Source organism: Babylonia areolata, chromosome 7 (genome assembly GCF_041734735.1).
Source record: "Babylonia areolata isolate BAREFJ2019XMU chromosome 7, ASM4173473v1, whole genome shotgun sequence".
Lineage (NCBI taxonomy): Eukaryota > Metazoa > Mollusca > Gastropoda > Neogastropoda > Buccinidae > Babylonia > Babylonia areolata.
The window spans coordinates 44,047,852-44,062,374 of NC_134882.1; the positions used below are offsets into that span (position 1 = coordinate 44,047,852).

General features: G+C 40.8%; 1 protein-coding gene across 4 annotated transcripts in view; it reads left to right on the forward strand.

The window, feature by feature from the left end:
• The window catches only part of LOC143284069 (transmembrane protein 131-like), a 78,185-nt gene that overhangs the window by 14,278 nt on the left and 49,384 nt on the right, over positions 1–14,523 (forward strand). For all 4 annotated transcript variants that reach the window (XM_076590682.1, XM_076590685.1, XM_076590683.1 and 1 more), the window contains exons 4-6: positions 1,440–1,508; positions 5,993–6,116; positions 11,327–11,440. In XM_076590682.1, coding sequence (XP_076446797.1) covers positions 1,440–1,508; positions 5,993–6,116; positions 11,327–11,440 — 307 coding nt within the window. The remainder of the gene's footprint in view (positions 1–1,439; positions 1,509–5,992; positions 6,117–11,326; positions 11,441–14,523) is intronic.

Here is a 14,523-nt window from a genome sequence, read left to right on the forward strand (position 1 = left end):
TTTCATGATAGAAGGCCATGAATACAATTTTTACAAAGGTGGATTTGTCGGGTGCTGTGTGTTGCTCTGTGAACCCTGTGTAAACTTTGAACCCTTTAGTTTATCCAGACAGACCAGTGTTTGGTGTATGTATGGTTTATCATTCTGATAATAGCTAGACTGTGGAATACAAACACAAAACTTATTTATCATCTGATTGCGTCTGACATTCAGCTGTTGTTTATCTCTTTTCAGTGTGTATCTCTATTTTTAGTGTGATATCATAAAAGGCAGTCGAGGAAAACACGGGATATAAAGCTGCTGATGCCAGGGGCACATATTTTATTTCAAATGAAAATAGTAAAAATTACGTTCAACATTACCTGGATAGTGGATATCAGTGGTGTTTTATGTCCAAAAGTGTAAGGCTACCTGTGTTGGTGCAGCCATGTCAGTTTTTTTTTTTTTTTAAATCTGCATTTTATTTTTTCAGTGACCACCAGGGAGAGCAGTGTCAGAATCTGTATGTGTGTGTGTGTGTGTGTGTGTGTGTGTGTGTGTGTGTGTGTGTATGCACATGTGTGTGTGTGTGTGTGTGTGTGTGTATGCACATGTGTGTGTGTGTGTGTGTGTGTGTATGCACATGTGTGTGTGTGTGTGTGTATGTACATGTGTGTGTGTGTGTGTATGCACATGTGTGTGTGTGTGTGTGTGTGTGTGTGTGTGTGTGTGTGTGTGTGTGTGTGTGAGCTAGTCAGTTATTAATGTGGCATCAGAACATTTCCAGGCATTTAGATGGTGTCAGATACTATTCTGGAAAAGACTATGATATGTGTATATGTCGTATTTGCATGAACCCTTGTGATCTGGTAGAGAAGACTTCAGCACTTGTGTTTGTGCATTAAATGCACACACACACACACACACACACACACACACACACACACACACACACACACACATGCATATCAACACATAATGCACACATGCATGCATGCACATATATCCACAGAAACGTAGATACACATGCGTACACATGCACACGCACACACACTCACTCTCTCGCTCTCCATCTTTCTCACCCAGTCAGTGTGACTGGTGTCTTGTTTGTGTTCTCTCTCCCTACCCTCCAGTGCAACCCAGCTTTGAATAAATCAGAGTGTCAACATTGACTCTGTGAGCTGAATTGAAACTGAGCTAAAAAATGTTACTTCAAAATGCATGCTTGCACTGATGTTTTAGGTAAAGATCAGATAGTGGGTTTTTTGGGGGGAGGATGGTGGGGAGGCAGGGTGGGAGTGGCAGGTGGTTGATTGATTGATAGGTTGGATAGATTTTTAGAAGAATACTTATTACTTAATAAGGATTTCAAATGCGTCTATTCAAATTTTCTGTATATAATTTTTATGGTGTGTTCCCTCTCGGTCAAATTGATGTGTTTGTTCTTCATGTGTTTCCAGTTTGCACGATGAGAAATTTTACTCAAGTGGCATACGACTGGATCCTCCCATGCTTGATTTTGAAGAGCAGTAAGTTTGTTTTATGTTCTTCATGATTATTTGCATTGTACTTTTTGCTTTAATTTATGTATCCACTTACACAAGTCTGTCAGCGGTGAGAAAGTATGGTGGGTGAGATTCATGTGCTCACTAATCATGAATAAATGCTTAACGTGTGTGGATGAAACTGGTTTCGAGAACACCTCCTTCGGGCAGATGTCAGAGTTATTCAGCTTTTCATAATAGAAATAGCAAAACAAATTAAGCCAGTCTCTCCATTGTCAGGATGCCAGATCCATCAGGTTTGTTTTGGTGAGCAGAATCTGAGAATGTCTGGTGAGGAAGACAAATGTATCATTTCTTGAACTAAACCAACATGATTTTAATGAAACAAAAAAGAAGATATCTATATGTACATATACATATTATTTCAAAGGTATATGATTTGACAAATGTTGCAAAAACCAGATAAAATATGTTATGGGTCGTGTACTGAGCCACTGATCTCAATTTGGTTGAAGAGCACTGAAAGTGTGTGCGCATGTGCTTGCATGCATGCATGCTTGTGTTTTCATTCTTTTGCTTAACGTCTAGCCACATGTGTGATTTTAGACGAAAATCCAACATCTCCCCCACCCCACCCATGCCTTAAATCTTCACTGCTTTCCCTGTTTGTGTTTCTCTCTTCTCATTTAGCTTTTTTTTTTTAAATGAAGAAGAAGAAAAAAGAAAAAAAAAAGAAGTAAAAAAGAAAAAGAAAAAAATAATATAAATAAAATAAACCAACTAGTCAACCAGTAGAAATACAACAAAGAGCCAGTTGGGCTCCAAATTAAACTGAACTATTTCAAACACATGTTGATTATCATATAAGACATTTCTAATGGAAGCAGATGGAACTGCAGATTTTGTAAATGACATAGGAAAATATGGTTTTAACTGTTTACATGTATAGATGATATGCACGGAGGTAACTGCATTGCCACAAATGCAAGTCACATTAGAAGTATATTTTGTTTTTATGGCATCCAGTCGTAGTCTGTATATTAGACTGGTGAGCCTTCTGCTTCTGTGATGTCCTTTTGTTTTATAAGGAAACATGCAATCAATTTTGCGCGAGCTATTATCAGTATTTTCTCTGTCAGGGTCAGACTCCTGTTTTAGTTTATTGATATGGTTCCAGCACGTTTTCTCCAGTAGAGAATAACCTTCTTGTAATGAATATGGAATATGAATTTCTATGGCATTGTAAATGTTCATTGTGCCTTTTTTCGCACAACGATCCGCCCGCTCATTTCCCACAATCCCTTTGTGAGAAGGGATCGAACAAAAGTTAATCTTTGTACCACGGATAGTCAAAACATGAATTATATGACAAATTTCTGCTATGAGTTCTCCTCTTGTCTTCATATTAAAGCCTGAACCGGACTATAAATGGCGGGCGATTTGAATCAAGCCAGTTTCTCACCAGAGTCTGACACTGTGACGTCGGTGAAGGTTTATTCAAAATAAAAGCCTAATAAAGCTACGGTTTGGCTTCATTTATGGCAGAGAGCGAGATTTGCCTAGAAGCTTCCAATCTAGACCTGAATTGACTTTGGAAATTACAAAATGTGTCAGCTACACGTAATACAAAATTTGAATGCAGAGAAAAGGGGCGGAGCTAGAGCCGTTTGTGTTTGCACTAGACGTGTCTGTCAGATAAAAATAGCACCAGCACGTGGTACTGTCCGGTGAGAATTGGAAAGCATGCAGACAGCCCCTCGACGTTGGCAACCGTAAACGACCACATTGTGTGGCAGGAGTACACGGATATCTTTCTCCGCTAACAGTGAGTCGGTCTTTGTTTTGCTTTCACCTCCCACATGTTTACATTTCTACCGGACACGTGCTCGCGCTTTTTATAGATAAACTCCGCCCCTTTCCCTTTTATGGATAGGCTCTAGTGCGCATGCGCAACCGAAACCTTGCTCTCGGGAGTTAAGACTTTAAAAGATTTTAATGCTTGTAATACAGATTTAGAATCGACACAAAATGAGACGTGAAATATGGTAATGGGAAGATCTAGTAAGTGATTTAATCCCATTGATATAGCCATAAGTTCTGCTGTGAATATAGAAAAATCTTTACTGATATGATAGTACTTCTCTACTTTTATCGACAGAATTATAAATGCTGCACCAGCCTGATTGTTATCAAGTACTGAACCATCTGTTTATACTTTAAGGTGATTTGGATAATTTTCTTGAATGTGAGATTTAACAAAAGCAGGGAGAGCAGAGCCTTCAGCTTTCTTTAAATCTAGGTGATTAATGTCAAATGTTGCGTTGCTCATCTCCCATTTAGGTATTGTTGTGTAGGGGCAGTTTGATTTGGGGTGGGTGTGTGTGTGTGTGTGTGTGTGTGTGTGTGTTATATTCATTTTCAGTGTGTTTTTGACTGAATTTGATAGACCCATCTTTTGAGTGTGTGTAAAAATGATATGTCAGGATAATGGTCTTAGCATTCATGTCATTTTCTGTAAACTGTCCACCTTCATTCATTGAAGCTTGCCATACAAGTGTGTCACTAAAGGTTCTAAAAGCTCAGACTTCTTTATTGACTTTGCATTATTCCAAAGTCAAGGTCAAAGCAGGTGTTTTCACTCATGCTGACCTTTTTTTCAATTTGAAAAAAAAGAAAAAGAAGTTTTAATAGGCTATTGTCTTGCGGTTTGCACAGATGGTCGGGGAACCTCACCTTTTGTTGGAAGCGATCAGCTCATTTAACCTTCACCTTGGTTGGAGTTAATAAAAGATACCAGTTTCGAAGAGGATGGGGAAAAGCATTCTGAGCTGTATTTTTGCACAGTATCCAGTACAGAAGAGGTGTGAACAAGGCTCTTCTGAGCATGGCTTGGTCCTGCTGTGCCTTTGCATACATGAACAGACAGGGAAAGTCTCTGTGGCCAGCACCTCTTGCCTGCCTAACGAAAGCGACAAGATCATATCAGGTTGTGTAGGGTGCGCCACCTTGCGCACAGTGAAATAAACGTCACATCACACATTGCTAATGGGAAAAGTGAGGTTGTATGGAGGCAGGGAGGGAGAGATTCAGTTGGTGAAAGAGGATGGGAGAAGGGGAGGATGTGGGTGGGACGTGCAAGGGAGTTAGAAGGAAGAGGGAAAGAGATGTGGAGGGGGTGGTGGGGGTGAAGGGGTGAGTTTTTTTTAGTTTTATTTTGCTTGTTTCTTATTGTTAGATCATTTCTGTAGAAAGTATATTTTAGCTCTGACAGAAAGCTTTATCACATGCTGCAGCTTCCTATTTCTATGACTAAACAATCGGGAATTTGGGAACAGCTGCTACATTGTCAGAATATATTATTATTGCTTGGGGCTCTTTCAAGTGATGACAGTGTTCTCATTGCGAGCAAGTAAACCCAGTGTCCCAGCTGGAAAGGACAAAAGTGTGTTCTTTGTTGTGATTAAATGTGTATTTAAGCACCAAAATTATCAGACGGTGTATTTTGTGCGGAATAATGTTGAGGATACCATGTGGCTTTATTGGCGAACCTCAAAGTAACGCTGAGTACCAAAATAGCTCCAAGAAACATCATTAGCTTCAGTCAGGTTTTTTCAAGAGGATTTTGCAGCCGTTTGGATCTTATGAGTTTTGTCTCTGAATACTGCTGTAAATCAGTTCTTGAGTGTTTGTACAATGATTTATTTTGGATTTATTCTTTTTTTTCCCCCCCATTGTTCATCTTCACTGTAGGGCAAGGGTGCCACTATAGTTTTGTTTGTGTTAGGCTACACTGGCTGTATGTCATTCTGCTCCACGGGTTTTGATCACATCATTAATTTATAAACATAGTTTGCAAACAATGTCTTGGACTCTACCCAGGAAGCATCAGACTCCATGAAAACTGAGAGCAGTGAAGTGGAGAAGCAGTGAAATGTTATGATTCATCTTTTTGGTTTTGTTTGGATGCTGGAGTCACTGATGGTGTCCAAGGGCAGAAATACTTTTGGCATGACAAGGTTGGGTTGGCATGGTGGTCAAACTTTGCAGTTTTGGATGTGCCAGTAGTGCATTTGAAACACAGTGGGAGTGTATTGTATAGGGTGGAGTTTGTTTGGCCAAAGCCTGTCACCATGAGTGATATGGATGGATGTATTCCAAGAATGTCTTCACAATATGAATATCACACAGAAATAAGACCACAGTGCTTCACTGTTGCATTCTATTTAATTTTTGAATAAAAATATAAAAGAACAATTGATTTTAGACTGTGGTGTTGACAGCACTGTTCTGATGTGGTCTTGCTATCTTTTTTTGTAATCATTTGTAGTGATATTTTTTCAAAGAATGTGTATCATTTTATGTCCTACAAGGGCTGTTTGGACAAAAGCAATTGAAGACTTCAGTCAACAGAGCTGTTATCAATATGTTACTTGATGTTATCATCTCAGCACTTAAAAGTTGTATGAAATGTCTCACTTTTAAAACCTTTTTTTTTCTGTTCTTTTCAGGCCAGTTGGAATGCCTCGCCTGGAGAAAGTGATTGTGCAAAACACAGATATGAAAAACAGTTTACATTTGCTGTCCATTTCAGGCAGCACTGTACATTTTCACTGTTCATTTTTTCAAGACAAAGTGAGTATCATGACTTCTCTAAGACTTTTCTTTGTCAGTTGACATTGTTGTGGTCTTTGTATTTAACCCCTTCACTGCTAGTACGTTTTGCTATGGCCTATGCTGAGAAAATTTTCAGAAAAACAAGAAAAACACGCCAATGATTTTAATTTGCTTATATTTCAAAAAGTACTGAAGATAAGTGCATAAAAGTATATATCAAATGAAAGGAAAATGAACCAAGATTTTGCTTTTGATACTCACATGTTCAAATAATGAGTCAATCTGACAGAAAAATTCCATCAAATGCATTAATAAAAAAAAAATTGGGACTGTCATTCCATCATGTAGGTGCTACAATATCAACCAGGTTGTCAACCTGTCTTTCTTGTGACTGTTGTGATCAACCACACACACTGTCAAGGCTGAGCAACAGTGTCCAGGTGCAAAAGACTCCAACACAGTCCACACAAAGAATGAAAAGGGTGTACTTACCCAGGATCTACCGCCAGTAAAAACGCTGTGTGGGGTACTTGCAGAAACAGTCTGCAAGACACAGTGCTGGTTTGCTGGGGCAGTCTGGGCAGTAGAACCCCACATCCTTTCTTTGTCCTTTCTTCCAGCAGACTGCACCTCCTTTGTGGCCAGGCCTTCTGTGGGGTAGGTGGGATGAAGTGTCGTCCACACAAGACAAACAGCGTGGTCATCTTTAGCAGTGTCTTGGTCACCAAAAATCATGGCACTAATTACATCCTTCTGAAGTCCAGGAGTGTACTGCTGTTGCCTGCTTTTTTGTAGAGGATGGGTGCATTCAGCATGGCAATTTGTAGAAAATGCACACACAGCTATTTGTACCACTTCAGGGCTTTCCTTGTGACATCGTAGGGCTGCAGCTGTTGGTCATGATGGTCCATGGCACCCATGTTTTTGTTGTAATCCAGAATTGCTGGAGGCTTGTTTACTGCCTTTTGGTCTTGCTGCTGCTGGTCTTCAGTTGTAGGTTTGTGGCAAGCTGTCAACTCCAGATAGTCCAGGATGAACATCATGATCATCACCATGCTGCATACCTGAAACACATTGCATAAAAGACAAGTCTGTTGGGTTTTGGGTTTGTTTGGTTTTTTTTTGTTTGTTTTGTTTTTTACATATAAAAAGATCATGAAATGGTACCATTTTATTTCTGATTGTTTTCAGAAGCTGAAATACAAATACACACATACCTACCCCACCCCCACCCCAAACCCCCAAAACACACACACACACTGAAACTGGTTCATGGTATGCCACACCCCCTTCATTCTCTCTTTCTCATACAAAACAAAATGACAACACATCTCACACACACACACACACACACTTCTACAAGTGTTGCATTTACAAAGTAATTTAGGCATACAGTTCTGTATATCATTCTCTGATTTCAGTTTTATAAACATCATCTCTCCCCCCCCCCCCCCCCCCGCACCCCCCCGTCTCTCTCTCACTCACTCACTCACACACACACAACAACAATAACAACAACAACAACAAACCAATACACACTCAGGAACGAACACACAGAAAGCTGCAGGCGAGCGACACATGCTGTCATCAACAATGAGCCAGCCAGCAAGCCACGCCCCCTGGGCTGTGATGGTCAGACACAGTACCCACGTGACTGACTCTCTCTCACTCACACACACTGATCAGTGACTGACGAAGCCACAGCTAACACATTCAAAACACACACAATGCAGTCATATTCATTGTTACAACAAACGGAAAGCAAATAATAAACTGACAAACCTCGAAAACACCCACCTGCATCTTGAATCAGCTGAGCTTGTCTGTCTTCAGTTTCGTCAAACAACTCAGTCCACCTCCCACCCCCCTCCATGTCAAAATCAGCGTCTTCGGCATCAACTTCACGCAGTTCTGTCTCATTCAGTCCACAATCTTCATCTCTACTGTTTGCATCGCGAAAGAATTCTTTCAATACAAGTGCAAGTGTTGGGGTTTGTCTGCGTTCAGCCATGGCTTTGCAAACACAACTTGAGCTTCGTACAAACTTGCAAAACTTTCGCCATAAATATGACAATCCAATGAATAATTTTAGGTTATGGAACTCAGGAGATAAAGAGCTCTCAGGGGAGCTAATTTAATAGTTAGCAGACTGTATTTTCTGTAATGCGGGACTCGAAACATAGAACGTTGTAACATGACGTACGGCGCACGTCAATACAGCATTGCTGAGCGAGATTTCATGACATACGCCGTACGTCAACAGCGCAGTCAAGAGGTTAAAAGAAATAATCATATGTGCAGAAGAGTTCTTAGGATGTTGTAGGCATGGCTTCTGTTCTGTTAGTTTATGCTCAAAGAATCCTCACTTGTGTTGTCTATGATCTCAGTCCATTGCCACTGGCATGACAGTTAGTTTTTCTTTGTAAAGTGGGGTTGAAAGGAGTCTTTCTGCAGTTGATTTGCAAGACATAAGAGAAAATTGTTCCTTCGACATCCTTTAGGGTTTGTGGGCTGCATTTCCCATGTTCAGTTGTGTGCGCATATGGGCTTTCACCTGTGAGACCATTTTTCTCTGCCATACTGGACATCATACATGTGCACTCTGCATGTATTAATATTTTTATAACCAACTGAATGTTGACATGGATTACAGGATCCCAGATGTGCATATTTGATCTTCAGCATGCATACACAAAGGAGATCAAGACACTTACACTTTGCAGATTTGCACACTGCAGATCTGCATATAATACATAATTGCATATTGACCTGGGAGCTCAGAAAATTTATCTTCAACCTTAATATACCAGGCATCACCACCAAGGACTTGAACCCAAAAACCTCAGAAGTCAGATTGAAAGTACAATGCTCCAACCACTTGTCTACTGTACCCATTGTTAAACATTCATCTGTCTGATAGAATCAAAGTAGATGGTCAAATGAAACCATGTAAGGAAGTTTTACAGATCTGCACACAGTATTGTGTACAGGACAGGGCCTGCATTGTGAGATTGGCAGATACACAAGTGGCAAAGTGACATGGGTTGTCTGCATCCGTGTTGTGCTGCCAAGTGTCTATTGTGTATGTTGATAACATTTCCGCAATGCAAGGAAGAAGAGGACCAAACAGTCTGTGCTTTAAGTGGGATGTGACAGATGGGAGTGTTGACTGCTTTTTTAGTTCCCTCTCTGTTTGTCATATTTCCTGGAGCTGGAAAGGAAATGTACGTGGCAACAGTAATTGTTGTTTTGACAGCAAGGCACTCCTCTCCCATAACTGTTCAGTCTCTTCTCATTGCTGTAAAACTGTTTGCAGCTTTGAATCTGACCATTGAATCTAACCAGTGAACAAGTTTTTTGTTCAAGAACTGAACAGAATGGAGCATTGTGGTCAGTTTGACAAGAAATATTCCGGCTTATCAGTATTCTCCAAATGTTGTGTACCATCCCACAAACGATTACTGGCATTCTGTTGATGAAAATACCATGGCATGTGTTTACAACAGCTGTAGACGTGAGTGCTGCTACTGCGAACCAAAGTTGTTGAATAATAAATTACAGAAAAGATTGCTTATTATGAAAAACAAAAGCACACTCCCAGAAAAACCAGTGTTGTTTAACCCTTTTGCTGCTGGGAAAATAAAATTTAAGTGAAATCTATTTGCCAGGGTTTTTTCCACAAAAAACAGGTATAAATTTTCCAAAAATTCTGTGCTGTGTTATTGGGGAAAGACACATAAAAGCATATATTTTCTGAAAGGTAAATGAATAAAGAATAAAAAACACATGCTGTTTTCCCATTTTATATATTTTTAGTGACATGCTGTTGTTTTGAAGTCAGTGGGGTTTTTTTTGGTCACATTTTCAACTTGTTCATTACAAACATTAGTCAGGTAATTTGCCACTAAAATATCATATTTTCTGGACAAATGGATATCTGCAAACACAAAATCATACTAGAACAACTACAATATACATATATTTTTTAAGAGATAGATGCACAATGCATTGTGACTTCTCCAAGTGATAATATGGATGTGAGGCCATGCCCCCTCATTCTCCACCCCCTCCTCTTCACCCCTCTCACATGGTTGCTTGATCCAGTTCTCATCAGACCGCGTTGGCTGAGTGCCAAGAATATCGCTCACACTGTGTCCTGCTAATAATTCGGTCATGTTCTGTCGTCTGGTAACATCTGTACAGCCGGCATCACTCACTGATAGTCGCATCATGGCCACTCTCTTGATTGCTCCCTTTATTTTCTATCAAATCGTCCTATAAATGTTCATCATTGTCTTCTCCTTCGAATTTACGCTTCAATTCTTTTTGAGCATCAGCTAAAGAAAGAAATCTTGGTTGATTTAGTTCGTCATGATCGCATGTCTTGAGCACGGCGTCAGTCCGACATTTTGTTGAGCGAGCGAGGAGAGAAGTCAGGCAAACACTTGGACAGTGACCCAACCAAAACGTTCAAATAAAGGACTGCTTCATGACATAGATGGGGTTTCTAGCTATGAATAGAATTTAGAAAGATTCCCCAGGCTAAAGCTACCACTATTTTTGTCAGCGAAGTGAATGCAAACCAGGGAAAAGTCCGAATATTTTGATGACAAGTTATCTCGTCATTGTGGCAGCGAAGCATACATGCTTGCCATGATGAGTTATCTCGTCATATAGGCAGCCTAGGGGTTAACACTTCCCATTGTCTTTTGTAAATCGGTATTGAAAGTTTATCAGACCGTTCATCAGAACTGTTGGATTTTACCTGCTTATTTTCATCAGTAGATAAATAATGATAAAGGCAACCAATTATCAGGTTAAAGGAGACAGGCAGATATTTGTGGAAAAGCTGCTGGAAGGAAAGAAAGAAAAAAAAAACTGAAATAGATAGTGATGTAAATGATGAAATACCAGAGATTTGACAGAAGTTGGGGATATTATTTGTGACTGAAACTGAGGGGACACATTGGCGGTCTGTTTTGAGAGTCTGGGAAAATATATTTGAAAAGGAGCAGTTGGATGCATAAGAATATGTTGTTGAAAACTACATTAGAAATGTGTGTGTGTGGGTGTTTTCCTCTTGGGTTAAAGCTGCATGACGCAGACAGATATGATGCATAGATTTCTTGTCAAGTTATATTGTAATGAAAACCTTGGGTTTATAATACACTTATTTTGAAGAATCTTGTTTACCATTTTAATATGTTCCTTGCATTGTTACTTTGCAGACTGTCCCACCTGGGGGCAACACAACATTTGACGTAATCTTTTTAGCTCGCCAGGTGGGCAACGTAGAGAACACATTGTACATCCATACTTCAATAGGGTCCGTCAGATATCAGGTCAGTGCTGTTTGCGCCTGTCTTCATACTTGTAGTTGTATGCTTGCCTGTGTGTGTGTGTGTGTGTCTCTGTGTGTGTGTGTGTGTAAGTTTGTCAGTTTGTGTGTTATTCTTGTGTGGGCACATTACTGTGTTGGTGATAGTGTGGTGGTGTGTCAGTTGAATGACATGCTGTGTGGTGGGTTTAGAGGGTTGGTGATGGTGTTAAGACAGAATGAATGATTGTGTGTGCATCTTTGTGTCGGTGTGTAACTAAGTGCATTTGAAATTTGAGCACATCTATTTATGAAAGGATTTCTACCCTGTAGAAGTTTGTCTTTTGACTATTTTAAGTCATTCTGTATTTCTGAGAAAATATTGAAAGCCCTTGAAGGCTTATGAGCAGCCAGCTGCCTAATTTATTTGTTGCTGTGAGTCAGAGCCTTGTTTCGGGAGTGGAAAAAAAAAAGTGAGGCCATTTGTGACATGCTAGTGTGCACCAGCTTGTGTGATGTCACACAGTATCTATGTGTTAAATCCACCTGGTTCGCTGTTTCACCACAGTTTCAGTTTCAGTTTCAGTAGCTCAAGGAGACGTCATTGCGTTCGACTTCACAACAGTAACAGCGCAAATGCTTATAAATCTTGTTACAAGGATTTTAAAATTTCTGCAGTTCATCTGAAAATATTGTGAAATCTGATTCAGAGTGCAGCACAGTCATCTGTTGGCTGTTTTTCTTTGTATTTACTTTAAAAAAAATAAAATAAAAAAAAAAAAAGAAGAAGAAAATTTGTAAATTGTATTGGATGCAGATAAATATGAAGGTGATGATTTAAAGACATAGCTGATATCTGCACAGAGACAGCATACACCATACTACACCACACCTTACCATAGCACACTACAGACATGCACACACATTTGCACACAGACACACACACGCAGAGACTTACACACACACACACACACACACACACACACACACACACACACACACACCAGAGCTGTTTAAGAGAATTTCTTAATTCAGATTTCACAAGTAATTGGGAAAAAAGAACTTTTGCGCATTAATGTTTATTTATTTATTTATTTTTTTCAAGTTAAACCAGGCATGACAGCTGACCACAGTGTATGTCTTGAGACGATCTGGGACAGAAACTCTAAAAGACCTAATTTGTTTATCAATAGGCCAGATTCAGTAAAGAGGGCCCTTTTCTGTGAAGCGTGTTAACACATGCCAACAAAGCAGAAAGCTTTGCTCTTGGGAACTTAAAAACTCGTATGCACCCAGCTGCCCTACAGTGGTGATTGTATTGGGTTTCACATGGTCTAGTCACGGAGGGGATGGGGGAAGGGGGTTGGTGGGGTTGGGGGGGTTGGGGGGGGGGTTGACTGGCAGAGAGTTCTGTATTTGGCTGCTAGTTTTGTGAGTTTCCATTGTTGTGATCTGGATCATGAAGACCACTACAACAGGCAGGAACAACGGTACACAGTGGACACTCAGGACACAGCTGGATGATCTCGACTTCGCTGACGACCTGGCGCTCCTGTCACACAACCACAGCCAGATGCAGGACAAGACCACTTGCCTGGAGACCACGTCAGCCAGGACAGGGCTCAAGATCAGCAAGAAGAAGACCGAGCTGATGAAGATCAACATGACTGCCAACACACCAGTCACAGTCGATGGAGAGCCCATCAGGGAGGTGGAGTCTTTCGTTTACTTGCGAAGCGTGGTTGACCGACAGGGAGGCACGGGCCGAGACGTCACAGCCAGAATCGGCAAGGCAAGAACAGCTTTCATCATGCTCAAGAACATCTGGGCATCTCAAGCAATCAGTATGAAAACCAAACTCCGCATCTTCAACTCCATTGTGAAGTCAGTTCTGCTCTATGGATGCGAGACATGGCGGACAACACAGACGATGCAGCAGAAGATTCAGACATTCTTCAACACCTGTCTGAGGCGTATCTACAAGATCCGATGGCAGGAGAAGATCCGAAACAAAGATCTGTGGGAGTGAGTGGGACAGGAACCAGTGGCCAAGCAGATACTACAGAGGAAGTGGGGCTGGATCAGACACACCCTCAGGAATCCAGTGTCCAGCATCACACGCCAAGCCCTGACCTGGAACCCGCAGGGAAAGAGGAAGAGAGGCCGGCCTCGCAACAGCTGGAGGCGAGATACCGAGACAGATCTGAAGCAGCAAGGGGCCAACTGGACTGGAATGGCCAGAACAGCCCAGAACAGAGTGTGATGGCGAGGGGTCGTCGATGGCCTATGCTCCACCAGGAGCGATGGGCAAAATGAAATGAATGAATGTTGTTGTGATAACGCCAGCTGTGGATATCAGTAAGGATCCTGAAAAAAGGAAGTTCTCATAACTGCTGTGCCAGCAACAGTTTCATTGACCAATGTCGGTTTTTTTTTTCTGCACAACCTACCATCTCTCTTTTACAGACACACACACCTACAGCTACATCTACACACATGCACACACGCACACACCCACCAAATCAAACAAAAAAACCCCCCAAAACACGCTCAACACAACACAGCACAGCACAGCACGGCACAGCACAGCACAGCACAACACAACACAACACAACACACACGCACCCCCACCCCACCCACCCCACAAAACACAAAACACATCACACACTCACAGATGACTAGAAACACCACCTTCCTGTGGAGGAGGAGTAATTTCATTTGTTATGCTCTTTCATTCATGTGTCACATGCACCAGTGGTTGTAGACATTTTGTTAAAGTATTGGTTTTCACATCTGACTTTGAGTGATATTAGATGTGTGTGTGTATTTGTTCTTGCATATTCATGCATGAGTGAATGAAGTAATAGTGTGTGTTTGTGTGTGTGTGTGTGTGTGTGTGTGTGTGTTTGCATGTTTGTGCATGAGTGAATGAAGTAATGAATGTTGTGTAAAGGAATGTTCCATTTTGCTCTGTGTTGTAAACCTTTTTTTTTACCGTTTTTTTTTGTGTGTGTTGTTTTTGATATGTAGAATGAACAACATACATTTCTAAGCGACAGGATGTTGTGAACGTTGTCTCATTCTCATTGTTTAAAAATGTCATTTGAA